The sequence below is a fragment of the Megalops cyprinoides genome, chromosome 5 (genome assembly GCF_013368585.1).
Source record: "Megalops cyprinoides isolate fMegCyp1 chromosome 5, fMegCyp1.pri, whole genome shotgun sequence".
In the NCBI taxonomy this organism is placed as follows: domain Eukaryota; kingdom Metazoa; phylum Chordata; class Actinopteri; order Elopiformes; family Megalopidae; genus Megalops; species Megalops cyprinoides.
In genome coordinates this window covers 34,569,048-34,590,412 of record NC_050587.1, presented here as the reverse complement: position 1 = coordinate 34,590,412, position 21,365 = coordinate 34,569,048, and the positions used below count along the sequence as shown (strand labels likewise).

General features: G+C 48.3%; 1 protein-coding gene across 1 annotated transcript; it reads left to right on the top strand.

The window, feature by feature from the left end:
- Positions 1–6,616: 6,616 nt before the first annotated feature.
- On the top strand, positions 6,617–11,005 carry LOC118777921 (zinc finger protein 703-like). Its single transcript, XM_036529178.1, has 2 exons — positions 6,617–7,576; positions 9,123–11,005. Exons 1-2 carry the CDS (start codon positions 7,310–7,312, stop codon positions 10,644–10,646), a joined length of 1,791 nt encoding a protein of 596 aa, XP_036385071.1. The 5' UTR covers positions 6,617–7,309; the 3' UTR covers positions 10,647–11,005.
- Positions 11,006–21,365: the final 10,360 nt, after the last annotated feature.

The window sequence follows — 21,365 nt, the reverse complement described above, 5'->3', positions numbered from 1 at the left end:
TGAGGGTTGAAAAAAAAAGATATGTATTTTCTCTTTTATATTAATTTGCTTTCAGTGGAATGCGTGTTTGGCAGCAGAGGTTCCAGAGAAGTGAGATTTATGCCGCTAAGAAGATGAAAGGCTCTGCTGATCTGAAAAATCTTGCTTGGTATCTGAAAGAGATTCCAATAAATTACCTGTGAACACAAAAGACGCCAATAAAAAAAGAGGCTGGCACAGACAGCACACAGGGAGAGGGAGTAAAGTGACGAATAAACCAGCTACCTCAGATTCAGCATTCATCACCAGGCTGCCTTTGGCTGTCAGCTCCCCTGGTTGTGCCCTGTGCTGTACTTCCAGTACATGTTTCAAGAAATCCACTAAGCATGCAACAAAGGAGACATATTTACTCCTCAAAACTCGAAAAGACTCGAAAACTGAAAGGTTGCCGGTTCAATTCCCTGCTGGGGCACTACTGGGTACTTAACCCAAATTTTCTCATTAAATATCCAGCTGTATAAACTGATAATATTGGCTTACACTGGTTGTAAAAACACAGTAACCAATGTAAGTCACTCTGGATAATCTAAATGCCATCTGCTAAACGCCATTAATGTAAAGGAGTCACAGGGACAGATTATTAATGACTGATGTCGTCTGGCCTTGTGCTTTTCCGTTGTTGTCCTTCTCTTGTGCTGGAGGCCGCCTTTGATAAAGCTGCACGCTGGCGACCGTCGTTTCCACGGTGAGGGGCTTTGAGTTTTTGTCGGCCTCACAACAGGAAACCCGCCTTGAAAACATCAACGGCAGGAAGCGGCGATCAGTCACTGACATGCCGAAACAGCTGGAAATGGCCTACTTCAAGGGTATAGACCGAACGTAAAGGAGTGCTCCCCTATTGTTCCGACCGCCCCCCCCCCTTCTGTTTCTTTCTCCCCGCGTCTCCCCCCCCCCCCCCCCCCCCCCCCCCCCGCCGTCTTTTTCTTCTCCCTCTCTCTCTCCTCCCCTCACCTCTCATTCACCCTCTTCAAGCTGAGCGTCTTGACTCGGGGCCCTGCTATGCTGACGTTCGGTTGAGGTTGAGCAGAGGGGTAACGCTTCAGACACGGGGAGCGTGCTTGTCGGAGCTTGCACACTTTGGTTCAGGGAAGGCGCGTGGCTTCTCGGCTGAATGAACTTTTAAAATTCACAGTCCAAAAAGGCCTCCAGAAAACACTAACACATACTTGGCAACAGACTCTTCTACCTGTAAACTAACCTCCCTAGTTAAATGTCTAAGGTTATCCTGAGTTACCGACATTGGTACTGTTTTCTTTGCTTCCTTTTTATTGTAAAGCTACATTCTTTGGTACTCAAACCAGTTTGCAGTTGTATTATCATCAGACGTTATTGAAACAAGTAATTAAAATCAAAATACAGCTCATAAGTTCTGAAATGGTGAAGCAATCGTGATATTTTCACAACAGGTGTTGAGGTGAACATACACATAAGCTCTAAAACTGAGTTATTACCAGAGAACTAAGAAACCCTGTGTGAACTCTGTGTGAATGTAGACCAGGGAGCACCCGTGGTGTTGTAATAATGGACGCTAATGTGTGTACATTGGCAACAGGCATTGTTTCCAGTCATATCCTGAACATACGTACTCCTAACAAAAGGAGTTCCCGTGCTAAATGACACCAGTTTCCTACATCTCCCCTTTGAACCCCCGGACTGCGCCTTTCATCTCTACACTCCAGTGCAGCAGGGTGGGGGGGGTCCTTGGCCAACACGTGACAACAGAGAGGGATCTTTTCCGGATGACCCTCTCCCCCCCCCAATTCTTTCACACATCTCCATCTTACTGTAGCTACACAAGGCTATAACTGCTGCACCACCCAGCTCAAACACTTAAACGTCAACCGACAAATCAAAAGAGCTGTCTGGACAGGAATGCGGATGGGGTTAACATCACAATTGAATATCCATCAAAGAATTCTTCATTTTAATAGCTGTGATGCCTCCCTTTACAAAACAACAGCCTCAGAAACAATGACCTCAAGGCTGCAAGCTGGAAACTTGTGCCGTTTTTGTGCGCATCTTGGCCATGGATTGACTTCTGAGAAATGTGACAAAGGGACTGGAACAGGGACGACAACGGACACTTCCTGTAGTAAAACTGTAGCAAATCACCCCCTGGAGGCGTGGCAAGAGTTCAGTGCGTGTTGAAAATTAGGCAATTGCGCTCCTATTGTTTTAGTGTGAGGTGTGAAGGGATTCCTTCTCAAATAAGAAAAGTAAGACCTGCACACTTTCTACACTTACTTTATTTAAGATTTGTTACAATGTCAACTGCAGTAGCGTCTTCATCCAACTGATTTTACGGTCCGGTACAGCCATGATGTTAACTTACAACGATGCTCTGATGAAAACCCTGGTATGGACCAAACAATGAAACGTACACCTTCAATCAACCCCCTGACTTTCCTATTTCCACCTTTAAAGAATTGAGTTTGCCCATGCACAAGGAACTGGGAACTTTGGCACAGTGAGTTGGTTATGCATGTGTTTTACTAGAAGGATGTGCCTCATTGGTTCCATGGTTTCCAAATTCACTTGCCTTTCCCGCCACTCTGGGTTTCATGGGGAGGGAATTCACTCCCCCCCAGCTTTAGAGTCTGGCTTGAACAAATAACCAAATATGAACAACTTGAACATGACTTACCGCCCAGAACAAACTGGAGGAAGAATTACACCCATTACTGCTGTAACATGTTCCTTTGATTTGAAATTCAGAATGTATGTAACGTGTCCATGGGTTAGCAAGAACTTTTGAACCCAACTACCTCTTCAGCAAGAGGGTCCTTAAAAACAAACAAAACAAAAAAAACTAGATTCATGGCCTTCACACAAATGAGAGCAAGCCTGGAAGCTGGAAGCGGCTGGGAAAAAAAACTCACTTCACTCACAAGGACAGCTGTAACATAGACGTCTGATGGAAAAATAAAAGAAGGGCGTCCAATGGGAGAGCTGGACAGGATCCACGGAGAAAACCCCGGAGGACCACCGCTGCCTTAATCGCCAAAAGCGATTGACTGACACATTTATACACAAACGCCACCATTACCGTCAGATCACACTCTGAGATGTTTAGAAGCGCGCTGTACATTTTTGCAGGAACACGCGAATCAACCCCCCCCCCCCCCTTGAGCAGACAGATGTGCTCGCTAACGCAACAGATACCAGGCGGGTGGGGGGGGGGGGGCCCACACCAACGGCGGGGTGTGTGCGTGCGTGTGTCTGCTATCTGCCTCCGCAAGGGAGACAGAAAAACACACGTCAGGAGATCACACCGCACGTCGCCTGAGGTATGCGCATGGCCCTGTGTTCCCCCGTTCCTGCATTTTTATGAGTTTGCCCAGCTGTCTCTGTGTGCCTCACCCTAGGCGAGAGGTGATTGGTTTAGACCAATCATGACAAGTCATACGCTTAGTCTATTGACCGAAGGAGAAGTGAACACCAACCCCCCCCCAGCCCCCAGTCACGCACACACACACTCCTGCTCTGTCTTCTCTTGACAAGACGCAAATGGTTTTAGTCGTCTGCCGTTAAAGAGTGTGCTGCCGACAGCTGATGATAACCTCTGGCACTGACTCCCCAATGCCTGGGGTCTGTGATGGCTCTCCAGAACACAGAAAAAAAAGGAAAGTGCTCATGTCAGGATCCAAGGCGTGTGCTCCCCTGGATAACCCATTAGCTTAGGCCTGGCAAACAGATGGCAAGAGGTACAATTTCTTTTGTCAAGGGTTCTATATAACAGTGTAGTGTAGTGGTAGGGAACAGCGTTAGTAACCAAAACAGTTGCTGGTTTGATTCCCTGCGCTGGCACCTCCTTGGGAGAGGTAGTTAACCCAGAATCGCTTCAGTAAATATCCAGCTGTATAAATGGATAATGTGAAAATTGTAACATATTGTCACTCTACTAAATGACAATAATGCAACAGTAGGACAAATATTGATTAAAATATGATTTATTTATCAATACATATAATTAAATTGATTTGTTTTTCTCTTCTTCCTTTGAGGGACGCTGAATGAGATTTTATTTGAGGCTACATGTAATCAGTTTGTACTGAAACTGTAATGGAAAACCTCAAAATTGAATTCATTGGTTCTCATCAACCCCATGTATCCTTGCTGTTCAGTCAAGAAAACTAGACTCCTCTAAGGCTAATATGTTACATAACAGACAGGAAAACCTAGTTGTGACAAGTCGGTGTGTCCATATACTCTGATTACAGCCCTGTATTGGAAAGCATCATGGCACAATGTTCATGTCCCAGTCAGCCTGCCCACAGTATGTTGATCACATAAATCCAGCCAGCCTCATTCATTTCCTCATTCCCCATGAGACACTATGACACTCAGCTTGTCACAGCACTGATGCCTTGACCTATATATGTGGCACCCTTTACTGCTGAGTAAGTCCTTATGTAAACCTCTCTCTGGGTCTGAACGTTGGGACCCAGAAAGCTGGGACACATGACTGACTCCCACCTGATGAGGTCAGTGCATCCTGTGATTTTAATTGTGCAGTGTAACAAGGCACCATCTCCATTGGTACGAATTCAATTTCCCTGTGAAATCTGTATTTTTTTTTACATGTTGAGACATTATAAAGACGCCATTTTGTTCATTTATCTGAAAGGCTATTTCTTCATCAACATGTACATCACTATCATCTAATCATGTTCAGATCCTTGTGCAAGCCAAGGATGATGCATAGTTCACCAGAGAAAAGGGTACAGCTCCACCTCCACCCCCTTGACCTCCCCACCCCGCTGTCCCAGAGCCCTGATCAGACCTTCGCTGTTGTTTCTGTGTCCCATCACAGACAAGTAAACACCCAGGCAGACGCTGCCCGTAAGTGCTGACCTAGGGTCATTTTTGCTGTTTAGCTAATAATGGTTAACGTAAGAATTGTGGTCTGGAATCTGGCCCTAGATCAGCACTTATGGGCAACCTCTACCTCTAGCCAAGGAAATATTCTTGGGCTAAGTCTCCATCTAACCACCTCTCCAGAGTGACATGATCTTTGACCTTGTGTTCCAACATGATGTTTCCTGCACTCCCCTTCCGTTAGCAGTGTTGACCATGATTGACAGGCCCTGGGTGCCTTGCGTATAAGTGTGTGAAGTCAGGGAGGTGGATGGTGCTGCAAAAAAAGGAAAATCTAAGGGAAAGGTTTTATGCAGTTGCACAATGGTGCACCATTTGATTTCCTTTGGAGATCTGCACTGTAATGGCCTGTAGAAAGAAAAGGGTCTTTTACTGCTTTGGAAAAACTGCAATAAGTAAAAGGAGTTTTAGTGTTAGTTTTAGCAAAGAAGTGGGAGTATTTACTTAAAATTTATATTAGCCCCCACCCTCCATCACCACCGGAAATATGTCACCGGATTACAACACAGTATGTATTGCTAGAGTGCTGTGCGGTGCTGTGCATTATATCACCTTACCCTTAATATGTCAGCAAAAACCAAAGAAGCCCGTACTCTCTCTCTCGCTGTTTGTTTGTTTGTGTGTGTGTCTTTGTGAGTTCGTGTGCATGTGCGCGCGCGTGCGGATTCCGCGTATTATTCTTGCAGACTTGGAGGCTGTCTGCTGAGGACTATGCTTTTGTGCGGGGGAAGTTTGTGCGGCGCTCATATGGAATATTCTGCCCATAGGTTATGAGGGATTAAGACTGACAAATTTCGCGCACACAATTGAGACTGTGAAGGATTCAGCGCATCAAAGCTTCGACTATTTCGGGCTTCCACTAACAGCTCTTGTCAGGCGTAATTTTTAAGTACTTTAACCAATTCATTGTATAATTAGGTTAACAAAATTAGCTCATTGGCGAATCAGTCAGCAGTAATGCAATAAAGTTATTAACATTCCAGATTTATGGCCAGACATGAACATTGCGGTTGTTCGTGTTTTATTAGATTTACTTTCAGCTGGATGTAAAAGTGGCGTACGGAGCAGGCTCGAATGACATGCGTTGCAAACTTTACATGGCTAATTTCCACACATACCTAAACTTTTTCTTCATTAAAAATATTCTAAGGCAATCCCGATTAATCAGTAAAAACGTCTTTTCGAAATTGAGAATGTCTTCAAAATGTCCAATACAGTCAGACCAATTTAATATTTTAGCAGATCGACTGGAAATTCTGGGTGACATAAGAATGGAAGTTAATTTTTTTATCACGGCGTTTTTTTTTTTTTACATTGTGGATATGTTCCATGAATGCTTTATAGTAACGAGTACGAATTCCATTATAAAAGCTCATGCGCCGACCTGGAGACATACAACATAATCCAACTACTTTTGGCCATTAATGTGAATCACTGTATGCGTAGGAGATGCAAAATTCTACATCTGTCAATCATTGACGAATAGAAAGCAGAAGTGTTCGCGGTTAGAGATAATATTTTAGTCGACTCCAGAGTTGCGTTTCAATTCATTGGATCAAGCGCCCCCTGTCGGTCATGCATATAACAGCGCGCACTCGGTCGCATCACGTTGAGTGACTGCGGATGCGCGTAAGAGAACCAGCAAGTCCTGGATATGAACATAGACCTTATTCACTACATCAGTTAGTGAGGGGGAAACCGTGGACGGAACAGTTTGAGGGGAAACTGGACGACTTATCAAGGTTCGAAATGTCGCTGCCATGTAATGGATCAGGCTGAGAGATATTGGAGAAAGAGTGGAACGAGTCGCCCCGCCCTCTGAAGGATAGCACCGACCCTCTCATTAACGATGCGAGCCTTGACTATTGGACAGCGGCGTGCTCGCTTTGAAGGTCTTCCCCTGATGTGAGATATTTGAAGTGTTGATGGTTGAAAGGAATGCGCGTTAAGAAGAAGATCGGAGGGGCAGAAGGCGCCGTCTATTTGTGTCTTCCACGAGCGTCCGCTTTCTGGGATATCTTTTTTTCTATCACATCACTCTTTCCCCCAGTCTTCTCTCCCGTCCCTCCGAGAGTAGTCTGTTGAGGTTTTTTTTTCGGCGGTGGCGACTGGTGTCCTTTTGGACAGAATAATAAGAGAGGGACTTGGAGCAATGAGTAAACTAGAGAGAATTCCATTTTGGTTTTAGCCTGGCGAAAAGACTATAGGCGGTTGCTTCCTTGTCTGCACTGGACGGCCCCAAGGGATTATTATTTTCGCGTTTGCTTGGATTATAAAAACAATACTTTGTAAGGTGTCATCGTACTTATGATTTGTTTTGCTATGGCATAAATGCTCTCCGAATTACCACCACCCGGTGCCCCAGCGCGAGCCCTTCTACGACTTGCTCCAAATGAACGATTCTTCCTGTGGATCTAAAACGCATCAAATACGCAGTCAGACACCCGAGCGCACCAACGGCGACGGCAGCGATCATTCCGGTGACCTCGGGCATTTCGGGATTAAAAGATTCGCGATTGCTTCGCTTTCGCCCTCGGATCCTAAACGACAGGCACAGCGGCTGCCTATTCGGATTATCAAGATGTTGACCGCTCACTCCGGTCACTTGCTTCACCCGGAGTACCTCCAACCACTGACCTCAGCGCCAGTTAGCATAGAGGTAACGTACCCCTCGCTCCGGTGGCGTTACGTTGCCTGCCTGCGTGTCTGTATCCTGTAAAATGCACTCGGTTTGATGTCTCTCCCCAGTTACGTGTCTACTCTCTTCAAGTTGTTTTAGGAACTTATTAATGAATCTTCATGGATCGCCTCTTCATTGCTGTTATTTTATGCCACCAATTGCGTACTACCCTGCTACAGTAGCAGGGTAGTACGCAAGTATTGTTTACTTAAGTGCTTGATTGTTTCTCTCGCAAATGTGTTTTTGTCCTACTGGTTCTTAAAAGTTGTCATTAACTATGAGTTTATACTAGTTGTTCTATTTTCAGGGTCGTAAATTAATTAGACAGAAGCACTAATACATTGAGTCTTTTTTAACATCTAATATGTAAAACTGGCCTCAGCGACAGATTAGGCTATTGATTAAATGTCTTTGTCCTTGGTATTATGGCGTATTAAAACAAGTTTGTGATCATAAGACATGATAAAATGCTGTGTATTAAGGGTGTCTACAAACGTAGCCTACTTTGTATTTAAGATCATTGCAATCATCCCGTTTTAATATTCGGAACCGTTGATAGCCAGTAGATTAGCAACGCCGTGGAGGCTACTTCACTGCGCTGCAGTCCCTCGTTGGCAGTCTTTCAGTGCGGGTGAAATTATGTCCAGCGTCGGTTTCTCTTGTCGTAGACCTATATTCGCGCTGGCTCGGGCGAAACGGGATCGATGCTAATCTACATTTCGTCAGGTAGGCGAACAGTCCACAAGAACTTCATATGGGAGGGAAGAGAAGAAGACGGAGCTGTTTTTTATTTCTAAACTTGACGTCTTCCCGTTTTGAAGCTATTTTTACCCACCATTCATTTTATCGGGTAAATTGTATAAATCATTATGAATTATGGCCTTGAGGCGCTCCCCAATGCACAGAGAAGGATTTATTCACCGCGTCGCGCATTCATCAATTACCTCCTCCTTCTGGGAGAACGGCGCAAGGAGACTTGCGCTAACCAATACAAGCACCATGGTAACCAGTGTTTGCACGATTTATAGGTTACGCGAAACCAGTTTTAGGTCAACTTGAAAGCCGTAATGGAAATTGGGTTCCGATGTTAGTTTCCCCTCTTCAGAACTATACCCTGTTAGTATGGCTTATGAAAAATCATAACAGCGAGATTTATGACTGCTTTTAAAAAGTTGCGGTTCTCATTCCTGCCTTTTTTTTCATGTCGAGGATTGATTGAACTGTGTAGATTGCAAACCGAAGCACGTCTCTGGTTAACATAGATGCATTTAAGACATGTTTTAGTTTCTGGCGTTCCATTAGAGGCACGTGAAGGAAAGTATGAATCAGAAATCTGACACTTTAAAGAAAAAGAATGACAAATTAGGATTTTTTTTTTCGATGCATGCCACATAAGCAGCAAGCAAAGCAAGCAGGCCTATTGTGAATGGCATCACTCAATGCACTTAAAAAAGAATACTACTTTGCTAGTGGAAGTGTATTAATGAAAGCATTCTGACCTCCTCTATATGTGCCATTTCTGCAGCTGGATGCCAAAAAGAGTCCCCTGGCCTTGCTGGCCCAGACCTGTTCTCAGATTGGCAAGCCAGACACGCCTCCGTCCACCAAGCTGGGCTCCATCGCCGCCAGCGGCCTCGGCGACAAGGACCCGTCCGGCCGACCCTCGGGCTCGGGGCTGAAGCTCGGGGAGCCACGCCCGTCTCTGGAGGACAAGTCCAGCTTCAAGCCTTACTCCAAGGTCGGGGGGGAGTGTCGGAAGGACGGGGGCACCGCCAACGGCAACGCCGGCACGGACAAGGCGGGGTTTCGGTTGCCTGGCAACAGCGGCGCGGCGCCCTGCCCGTCCTTCCCCCCGCACGCCCTCTCGCCCGGCTCCAGGGTGGGCTCGCCCCCCCACCCCCAGCCCCAGCCACGGGGACCCACACAGTCGCCCCCGGCCCTGCAGGCCCCTCACCCCCACGGTCTGCACACGGACACCAAACCGGCGGCCGCCGACCCGGGTGGCTCGGAGAACGGCGGTGGTAGCTCGAAGAAAGAGGCAGAGGCCTGCAAGTCGACTCTGGACAGCGCCCACGCTGCCAACTCCAGCCACGCCAGGGCCAGCGCCAACTCCAGCAGCGCCAGCTCTGACTGCAGCCCGCAGCACGAGGGCAAGGCCGACTCTCTGCCCTCTCAGCCCACCCTGGTCTCTGGGCATGTGGCGCCCGTCTCCCCCTTCAAGCCGGGCCACTCTGTCTTCCCCCTGCCCTCCTCCAGCATGGGCTACCATGGCTCCATAGTGGGCGCCTACGCGGGTTACCCCTCCCCTTTCGTCTCTGGGTTGGATCATACCAAGTCCAGCCTGGTAGGGGGCAGTGTGGGTGTCCCCGGGAAACACCCCAGCTCCAGCCCACTCACCGGGGCCTCCCCTCCGTCCTTCATGCAGGGCCTGTGCAGGGACCCCTACTGTTTGGCGTACCCCAACGCCCCCCACCTCGGGGGCAGCAACTGCACTTCCTGCGTCCACGACCCCTCCTCCACCCTGAAGTCGGGGTTCCCCTTGATGTACCCCACCCACCCGCTGCACTCCCTCCATCCCAGCTCCCTGTCGTCCAGCGCCACGCCCTCCCTGTCCCACCCGCTCTACACCTACGGCTTCATGCTCCCCAATGAGCCCCTCCCGCACGCCTGCAACTGGGTCTCGGCGGGGGGTCCCTGCGACAAGCGCTTCGCCACCTCCGACGAGCTGCTGTCCCACCTCCGCACGCACACCGCCCTCCCCGGCGTGGACGGCAAGCTCCTCCCCGGCTACCCCTCCTCCTCCGCCGCTGCTGCCTCCTGCCACCTCCACCTGCCCCCTCAGGGCAGCCCGGGCTCCCTCGCCAGCTCCTTCTCCCTGCGGGCCCCGCCCAGCCTGGGTCTCACCCGCTACCACCCCTACAGCAAGGTGCACCTCCCTGCCGCCCCCTCCCTGCCTGTGCACTCCCTCCCGGCCTCCTCACCCTACTACTCACCCTACGCCCTGTACGGCCAGAGGCTGGGCTCCGCCTCCGCTCTGGGGTACCCATGATGAACTCTGGGAGGGCGGTAGCCCCGCTGGGGTGCCGAGGGGCGGTGCTTGCATGCTGGCCGGCTGTGCTGGGGGTACCATAGGGCTGCAGGGAGGGTGCTCGAACCGTGCCCCGGGGATACCACCAGTTCGGACTGGGTCACTCATACTGGGATGCCGCCAAGTTCTGTCTCTGCACCGGGGGGGGTCCTCGTAATCGGATCGGGACAACCGGTTGATCGCAACTGGGATACTAGAGATCTTGGAAGGGCTTGCGGTGACTCTTGTGTTTGAGGAAGACAGGGGAGAGCTGGCGCATGCAAAGCTCGGCTCAAAGCACGTGGGATCAGTTTGAAGGTTTTTGCGTTTTTTTTTCTCTCTATCCCCAAACTGAAAACGTTGTATTTATTTTTTACCAAGCGCTTGGCTTTCAAGTTTTGGGGGAAGTTTATTATCCAAATGCATTGTTCTTGATTATTCTTATAATTATAAATATTATTACACTGATTATACTCTTTTTAAATAAAGTTTTGTGGTATGCAAACATGGCAAATGTTAATAACGAGCTTCTTACACAAACAAATCTCATTTTGTTTTTTTTTCCTCTTTTTCTTTTAAACCTGTCCCTTCTCTTTTTCCCTTTGTTCAATGGGTCAAGGGGGTGGCATGTCACTTGTCATATGTCACCACTGGACTATAAAAAGGCCCCTCCTATTTTTTATGTGTACAGCTGATGAGGAAGAAAAACACAAAGAGATGTAATATTTTTTGTAATGTATTTGAGTGAACAGATGGCCAGGGGACGGCATTTGAAATAATTAAAAATTAAAAACAGAGATGGCAGTGCTATCCATTTAAAGGGTCGGGGTGTCTTATTTTGTTTAATAAATGATTACTATTATATTTAATAGTTGTCTTTTTAATTCTTGTGCAAGAACGTGAGTTTTTAAATGGACTCATTCTGCCATGTGGCTGCAGATGGTTTCTCTGTCTCCTTGGGGCAAACGCTGGTGAGGTCCAGGGGTTTGGTAGCTGAAACCCAGATCATTCACAGATTCAGACTTAAAAGCATAAGATGTAAAAAATGAACTCACCCATTCATACCGAAATAGGTAATGTGGTGCTGAGCTGTAGGTCTGTTCTCTGGATGTGGCAATGCAGTGGTGTGAACGTGTATCCTACGCCACTCGCATCCTGGTACAAGGAGAGGATAAGCTTTGGGCTCAGATTGATCCGTGGGTCCGTTGTTCGTCCCGTCCCGTGGCTGCAGGGCTGCTTATGATCCATCACCGTGGCGACCGCGCACACCCGTCTCCAGCACGGACGCTGACAGTAATTCAAGGTGAACCCTGCCTGACAGCAGCCGCAGAGATCGGGCTTTTAAGATAACGAGCTGACAGCCTCGGGTCTAAGTGACGGGCCAGCCGTGGCTTGGTCCTTATCCTGGAGGGGGGGGGGGGGGGGGGGGGGCTCGCTAGACAAAGACACGAGTTTACGTTTCCTGTCCGCGAGCAGAACGCAAGCAGCAGGCCGTCCTTTTCACCCTCTCCCGTGTGCCTCGTATTACCCTAAAATCTGCAGAGGTGTTATTTCAGCATGAAATATTCCGGCGCCGCAGTGGTCCGATGACCGTATGAATATTTATACAGACATGCGTGTCAGCCTCCCTGGGTGTGCGCTGTGTGTGTGTGTGTGGCAGGGTCCATTGTCCTGGTCTGACAGCGGCGAGTGATTGATGTATGTGCGTGTCCCCGCGTACCCGTCCGGATCCTCCAAGGTCCCAGCTGGGAGGCCGGCCCTGTCACTTGAGGCGCGGAGGGGAAAACGGCAGCGCGGTCCCTTTTGGGCTCTTCCTTCCTCTGTACCCCTCGTTCCAGAACAGGAAGATGCAGTCCCGATCGCTGGGATCCCTAGCCGCTTGTCCATATTTTTTCGAGCCGAGAAGCCGGCTCAGCATATCCAAATGCCGGGAGGCCCGAGGCTTCGTGCTTTTTAATGAGGGCCTGGGGGACCACCTATCACCCCTGCACCCCCCCTTCCTGTGGGTGATTAACTCAGGGTAAAAAGGGCAGAGCTGACAATTTTTCCCATCCAGGACTCTGGGCGTTGTTGCGTCAGTGGGGCAGCAGCGTGTATGCATATCGGCAAGGGAAACCCCCTGTAAACCCCCGAAGGTTGGGGGCTCAAATCACGGACGGGGCACAGCCGGTTTTGTTTTGCACAAGGCGAAATCACTTGAACTGCTTCAGTGACAGTGATGAAATATTGCAGGAGCACTGCATCTCTTATGAGGTTTTCCCTTTCCAAGTCTTTTCCCTGTGTCCTTGACTATGCATTTAAAGTGAAAAAAAAGGTTCAGTGGTAGCCCATGAGGTGGGGCAGCAGACAGCTTAATGACTTTTAATTATGCTGAGTCATATATTTATCAAATGTTCCAACATGGGAGTGGAATCACGCCTCTGTAATTGCCGACAGTATTTATGGTTATAAATTCAGAATGAGGATTCCTCTTTGCTTGGGAAGACTCAGACTGGCAGTCAGAGCTGCCTGGGTCTAGTCCCTCATTATATATTATATATTATTTTTATATTACTGGCATTTAGCAGACGCTCTTATCCAGAGCGACTTACATCAGTTACAGATTTTTACAGATGTGATCCATTTATACAGCTGGATATTTACTGAGGCCTTTGTGACTTAAGTACCTTGGCCAAGGGTACAGCTGCAATGACCCGTGGGGAATTGAACCAGCAACCTTTTGGTTACAAGTCCTGTTCCTTAGCCGCTATGCTATACTGTTAAGGAGCAGAACTTGCAACTGAAAGGTTGCTGGTTCAACTCTCCACGAATGGCATTAAAAGATAAAGCCCCAGGTGTGTGTGCAGCGGTGCAGGGCCTGCCGCCTCCGTGTGCCGGTGCTTTTGGGTCCTGCGAGGCCCCTGGCAGGCCTGCGGGGTTCTGGAGGGTGACCGGAGGGAGACCTTGTCTCCGTTTCCGAGCCTTCCTGAAGGGGCGGGGGACGTGTTCCGCTGTGTGACGGTGGCACGGTTGGGTTGCAGGAGGCTGGGGTTTTGGCCAGAGTGACAGGGTTCACACCACTGTCACACAGCTGTGCAGGGTAACAGGGAGGAAGCACAGAGCTACAGAGTTACTACAGAGGTGAAGAGGCAGAGAGAATAGACAGAGGTAAATATCAGGAGCACAGAAAGAACACTGTCATTATCGTAAGTTATAACAAGATATTATAATAGGCGGCATTGTTAGACGGTTTCAGTTGTGTGAGTATTAGCATGTGTGTGTGATCTGATCTCATTGTCCCCAGTTGATTTACACATCAATTCCTTGTCTCCCTTACCTCAAGTTATATCAGGTTTATTTGTGCGAACAGCACAGAATTGATGGCAGATGTGGTTAACAAAGATGTAGACAGATTTCAACCCCTTTCCATAAATAATTCCAGATTCCTATCTTCTTTTTCTATTTCTTCTTTTAATTTGCTGGGCAGCATTAGAGCAGAATTAAATACAGTACCTTGGTTTTTGTCGCCACCTATAGGTCCCTAATGAAAATACACAACACTGAGAGAAGGTCATGCAGGAAGCTGTGTTGAGTGACTGAGGAGGGAGTAGGGAAAACAAATGCTTTTGTACCAAAACAACCAGCTTTTTCACAGTTGAGTGCTGTTAGCCTTCCACACTCAATTATCCAAAACATCAATCCACACCTGCTGCTGGCAGGTGGGTGCAACACTTAATGCAGTCCCCGGTGCAACACCTACAGGAGTGATAGGAACCATGTTACAGTGCCACATAGAGAGAAAGGGGATGAGCATCTCGTGCGTGGCGGGCCGTCAGAGAAACTCTTCCTCCGCGCCGTCCCAGAGGGCCTGGTTAGGATTGGCCGCGTCTCTCTGCCGTCGCCCCTCTCTCTGGCTGGCCGCCGAGTCCTGAGGGGACAGGCCGACAGGCCCCGTGATTAATGATGACATTAATGATGAGCGTGGAGCCATTCTTCAGCGGGACGGCGTGTCCGCTCCTCTACACAGGCATGAATGGAGGGAGACAGGCAGACACACACACACCCACCCACCCACACACACACAAGGAGAGGGAAGGAGGCGAGACTGCAGTGTCCACACACATCTACGTTTACAGTGTCTTCCACGAAGACCGCAATCAGTTACCCGCCATGACTTGGGGGGGGGATGGGGGGGGGGCTTGGAACACGGAGGCACAAACCAGCACGCCCCATGCAACCCAGACTCCGGGCGAAATGTCTTTTTCTCAGGCTCGAGGGGGGGAGGCGATGAGCGCTTTTTCCCAGGCACTGTCTCCCTCCTTCCTCCCTCCTGTCTCTCACACTCCCCTCTCCTCTCTGCCATCTCCTTCCAGCAGTGACCGCGCGCTAAAGGAAGCCATATGTACGAGGCACGTCTTTCATCTGGGCTGTAAAACAATCACTCGACCCCTTCGTTATTTCCACCCGCAAAGGAAAGAACAGAAAAATGGCTTTTAGGCCCTTGCACGTGTACCCTTGCCCCCCCTCCCACCCTCAGCCCAATTCCCTACACCCCCACCCCGTTCCAAATAAAGCATATGCCTCCACACTCTGAAAACAATAACCCCCCTCACAAAAAAAGAAGTCCTGCGGGGCAGGCCAATTTACTCTGGGATCCTGTGGTAAATTGGCTAAATCGTACAGTAAATTAGGTTGTCCCACAGGACTTCTTTATCACAGCCCCCCACCCCCCCTCCCCCAGCTACCCCCCCAACCACCCCCCAAACCCCACCACCATCACCACTCGTGTTTGTCTCCCTTCCAAATATCCAGGCCCCCCTTTTGACATGCAATTGTGCAGACGAACCCAGAACCACTCTTTTGCGCAAGAGGGCCCTGGCAATTACGGCACACCGCTAATACTCACGAGCCCCAGCTGGGACTGATTTTGCCAGCGCGGCCGGGGTGGGGGGGGGGACGCCGGGGCGTCACGAAACGCCGTACCGCACGGGAGAACGTGCCTTGGCAGGGATCGGCAGCTCCTGGGGTGCGGAGGGGTTTTTTGGGGTGGGGGGGGGGCACCCTCCTCCTCCGGTGCCCCCAGAGACTGGCCTCCAGGCTCCTGGTCACATTCTCTCACTCTGTAACATGCGTTCCCTCTTATTATGCAGTGCGTTTGACCAGACGCAATTACGCAGTCTGACCCAAACCGCCACTGCCTCACCGCACAGGGGGGTGAGAGCACTTACGGTTCCTCGTCTCTCACTTTAAACTGTTTTTTTTTATTATTTGTTTCTATACACATAAGTATATACATCCTATATTTACATAGAATTATATATAGTATGTATATAATTATGACATTTCCTGTAACTGCTATGTTCAATTGCAACCATATATGTATAGACTACATATCTAGGTTATGCATAATTTTGTTCAGAGTCATTGTTAAGTTCAGAGAGTAATCGTTCACATACTGCAATAACAAGTGCAGTCTCAGAGCACCAGGGCATCGTACATCAAACACTGTGACATCATGCAAGGTTATAATGCTGCATAGTGCCGTGCATCAGCAATAATTGTAAATAAAGACACAAACAGCAAGTGTCACCACTGCTGGTCAGTCACCCCCCCCCCCCCCCGTGCCTTTACAGATGCACTTTCACGCCAGGGTCTCTCAGCACCCTGTGTTAATCTAAACTGACAGAGGCACACCAGGCCATGGTCCCCCCCCCCCGCCTTGTCACATCTTGTATTCTGCAATTCTGCTTGCGTAAGGTAGAATATGAGTCCCATTTCTGCACATGGAAAGTCCCTGGTGTACTACTTTTTGTGCATATGTTTACGGAGTATGTGTTTATATCTAGGTTTTGACCCCACAACCTTCCTGTCAAAAAATCAAATAATTTGGCACCGTGTGACAGAGGTTACGAAAGGCCGCAGTGTCCAACAGATCTGCTGTCCCCTTCCAGGTCTACTCATTGCACCTGATAAACAAATTGTGAAACATTAATACCTTTCATGCGGTCGTTGTTCAGGGGCACTCCTTCTCAACTGATCTGCTTGGACAAATAAAGGTTATAATATCATCCTCCTGGGGTATTTTTAATCATAGAACCGTGCTTTAAAAGGTGTGTGTGTGTTTGTTTTATTTTTAGGACTGAAGGGAAAGTGGGCCATCTTTATAGAGGCTGTGACCATTCTCATTTCTTTGAACCCCCTTACAACTTGGACTGACCTCTCACTCTTTCTCTCGCTCTCTCTCTTTCTCTCACTCTCTTCCTCCCTATCTCTATCTTTTTCCCTTCCAGTAGTAGGCTCTGGAGTGTTGCACTGAGCAAAAAGGAAGAAGGGAGGGAGAGAGGTGGGCAGGGAAGGAAACAGACTGGATTATCCAAATCCAGTCATTAAAAGGGAAATGTGTTTTGCGAACTGTCAAGATGATTAATGGCTGAGAGAAAATCCCCACAAATGCTCTTGTTTAGTCTAACTGGCAGACACGATTCTGTCCATTGATTTATGGCAGGACATGCGTGTGTGTGAGTGTGCGTGTGTGTGTGTGTGTGTGTGTGTGTGTGTTGGAAGTGGGGAGGGGTAGAGAGAGTTGTGGTAAAAGAAAGACAGTATAGGTGGGAACTGCAGAGAGAAAGAGAGCGAAAGAGAAAGAGTGGGCGAGAGTGAATGGACTAGTTCTTATTTACTTCTTTTGTACTTAAACCGAAAAGTACTTTTAAAGGAGACACAGGATTAAAAATATTTGTGTGGCATGGGCATGTCTTTTAAGCAAGCATTTGGGAAAGATACGAGACACAGATCCAGCCTGACGCAGGTTAAAAACAAGCAACGAAAGCAACATTACGTTTGAGGTTTGAGTATGTAGCACTCAGATCCGTGTTTTTGTAACTCATGCGAATATTTGTTAAATAAGTGAGAAGTGAATTCAGAACAAGGTTACTGAGATAATTACCATGATACCTCGTACCACCATTTTATAGTCTTTTCAGTTCCTTCTTTGACCTTCTCTCTGTTCGTTAACCCCACAGCAGGTACAAGTAAATGCATCCCTACCAATCAGGCATTCGACATCACAGGCTCTTGGATAGAGTAAGGAGCCTAGAAAGGACCCGGGAAAAGAAATGCAGAATACTGTAACATAATGTAAAGGGGGTTCTTGCCCATCACGGCTGTCTTCTTCACACACCTGTACATCCTACACAACTACTGTTATTGATTTGAAAGTAACTCAAAATACATTCAGTGTCACCTTATACTGTGTTTATTCATTCATGCAACACTCTTTTTCCACTTCATTTAACAAGAAACCAGCACCTTTCGCTTGTGCTGGGCGCCCGGAGAAAATACAGAGGGGTGCACTTGCAATCCATGGGATGGTGGGGGGAGGCACAAAATGTCATATCTTAAAAAAACATAATAAATACTATGTAGACATCGGGATATAAGGAGACAAACTGGAAGTGCACTGAGGTCCATCTGGAGGTGCAATGTACCCCTAAGCACCCTCATAGCGCCGGCCCTGAGTAACACCAACCAGAATCGATGATTTAGTGTCAGCAAAGGAGGACTTCTTCCCCCCGGCTGTGGTCTGTCCAGTTATAACATACTGCCGTTTGGGCTGCACGAGGCCCCTGGCACGTTTCAACAGCTGATAGATAAAATCTTGTAACAGCACAGGGAATATGCAGCTGGCTGACTGAATGATGTCATTACAGACATCAAAGACTGGATGACTCATCAAAGACTGGATTGATATTATTATAAATATTTACATTTTCATTTGTGTTGGTTTCTTTTCGATACTTTACCATGGCGAAAACAAAGTTTCCACGCCTTGACATACAAGTTTAGACCAAAGCCACCCCACGGTCATAACCCCACCCTTGGTCCTTCCTCATCTCTAAATTCCCAAAGCATTGTTTTGTGTACAGCTGTCTGCTTCCCATGCTCTCTGTTCAGTAAAGGGAGGGGTGTTGCTTGTTCGCAGGTCGAACTCACAGCACATCTTGCACAATAATGACAACAGTAATAGATTTGGGCCGTGCTAATTGCAGGTGGGGGAGTCAAAGGGCAGAGTGTGTTCGGTTTTCATCTGTCAGCTCTCAAGGAAATGAATCAACATGTCTTTTTTTACTTTAAAGAGGGAAGACTGATAAATGGCAAACAGCTGCGGGTTCTGGTGATCTGTTTTACCAAAACCTGTGATAGTGACTGCATTCTTTTTCTTTCTCTCATTTTATTTTTGTAACCTTTTTGGAGTGTTTTCCGTCCCAAACACAGAACACAAAGCTCTGATAACATGTCAACATGTTGTTTCAATTATTGAACCCTACTCAAACACCAGGCATAAGAGACACATGCTGTAAATGCATGCATGTACAATTACACGGAGATTCATACACACACACACACACACAAGCAGTCAGGGATCTTAATATGAAGAGAGAGCAGACAGACATCCATATGGAAAAACTTACATGGAGATGTCAGTGAGAAGGAAAGACGGATGTGTGAGGAGAAAGAGAGAGAGAGTGTGTGTGTGTGTGTGTGTGTGTGTGAGTGTGTGTGGCGTGCGTGTGTGCGCGTGTGTGCGTGCGCGCGTGCGTGTGTGTGTGCGCGTGTGCGTGCGCGCGCGTGCGTGCGTGCGTGTGTGTGTGTGTGAGTGTGTGGCGTGTGTGTGTGTGTGTGTGTGTGCGAGTGTGTGTGGGGGGTGATGGATTGGCTAAAATCCAGCGTCAGTTCTGTGAGTGCTTCTCTGGGCAGCGGCAAGAGGAACAGAAAGATCCAGACACTGACAATAAAAGCAAGCAGTACTGAAAGGAGGAGGAAGAGAAAGAATCAGATGAACACCAAACAATGACAAGAAGGTGAAAGATGACAGACAAAAGACAAACACAGTGGCATGATTCATAAATCGTTCAAGATTGGACATGCGAAAGAGGAGTAAGATAAAGGAGTCTAGCAGTGGGTCAGTCCAGAGTAAAAGAGGAGTTGGAGTGGGGGGGGGGGGGGGGGCAGAAGAGAAAGAAACTTAGAGGACAGCGTTGCAGGGGGGTGGGCAGCACCTCTTGTGTCTTTATTGTAGGCCAGCTGTGTACAGAGTGGTACCCCTGACCCCCTTGTCTGAGTGTCAGGGGCTGTGATTAATGACCTACAGGCCCTTTTCTTCCTTCTTTTGCCTCTGCTGATGTCATCCATGCCACTGCCTGTCAGGCTAGACGTACTCAGACCAACGTGGGTGCTGGGAGACATATATGCATCCACTCCCGCACAACCCCCCAGCACACAAGTCACAAACACACGTGCATATGCACGCACACACACACACACACATACACACGCACACACTTGCATGCCCAAACACTCGCTGTCTGTCTCTCTCCCACACACACATGCACGCACACACCTACACACACAAGCACACACAGATTTCTCTGGTATAACAGGATGCCAATATAAAACACTTGCAGTCAAAGCCAAGAGTCATTCAACGCTCCACCACTGAAAAGGTCAGGAAGTGCTTTGATGGGGTGTTTTGAGTGTGTGCGTGAGGTTTTTCAGCTGTGTGTGTGTGCGTGTGTGTGTGTGTGTGTGAGAGAGAGAGAGAGGGAGAGTGAGAGAGAACCTCGCACAAGCGTGCTGGTTCCCAGCCTGTCAGAGCGCTGTCAGGCAGTGATTTATGGCTGCAAGACTCCAAGTCGTCTTCACTGCCAGTTCAGTATTGTTACAACTGACAGCTAATGAGGCCAGACATGCTTTCAAGCAGAGCACTTAACAGGGCTTCAGTCTCCTGGAGTCATGGGTCTATTCCCCTATGGTCTCCTCCCCTTGCCTTTTTTTAAAGCTGTGGAGGCAGCACTAGAATGACTGCTGCCATGAGAGCTCACCAGCACCCTACAGAGTCCAACCACAGCAGGCAGAGACATAGAGAAGAATCTGTCTTTGTCTCTCCATCGCATGTGCACACACACACACACAGGCATGCACACACGCACACGCACACACACACACACATACACGCACACACGCACACACACACACACACACACACACACACACACACACACACACACACACTTGTGTGCACGCACGCACACATGCACACACACAAACATGCACACGCGCACGTGCACACACACACACACTTGCGCGCACACACGCACACACACAAACATGCATACACACACACACACACACACACACACACACACACAGTCAGCACCTCTTTAATTTACATTTTAAAAAGAGTGACAGGGCTAGTGCTTCAAAAAACACAACACGAGACAGACAGACAGGCAGGAAGCAGGAGCTGCCACACTATAAATCCATATACCGCTCTAAGACTCCAGTCTGGCTTGACAGCGGTATCCGAGGCAGCTTTGGAACACTGAACTGTTCTTTGGAAGGCTAAACTCATCCGTGCCAGACAGCTCTACCAACAGCGAGGACACGGGTTCGGGTTTGACACAGCGCGGGGTATTTAATTGAGCAAAACATGTGCTGTGGAGCTGCCAGCAAAAGAATGACAAAAGGAGGCCCAGGAGGTGGTCGTGACTTATGAGCAGCTGGTTTCAGATCCAGCCTTGGGTTCAGAGTGGCCCTCCTCTCATAACACAGAGGTACCAGCTGAGTTCAAGCACATATCCATATCCATATATATATATATATATATGCATTCCTCAAGAACAGCATGTTACCAAAAATCCCTGTCTTTCTCTTCTTCACCAT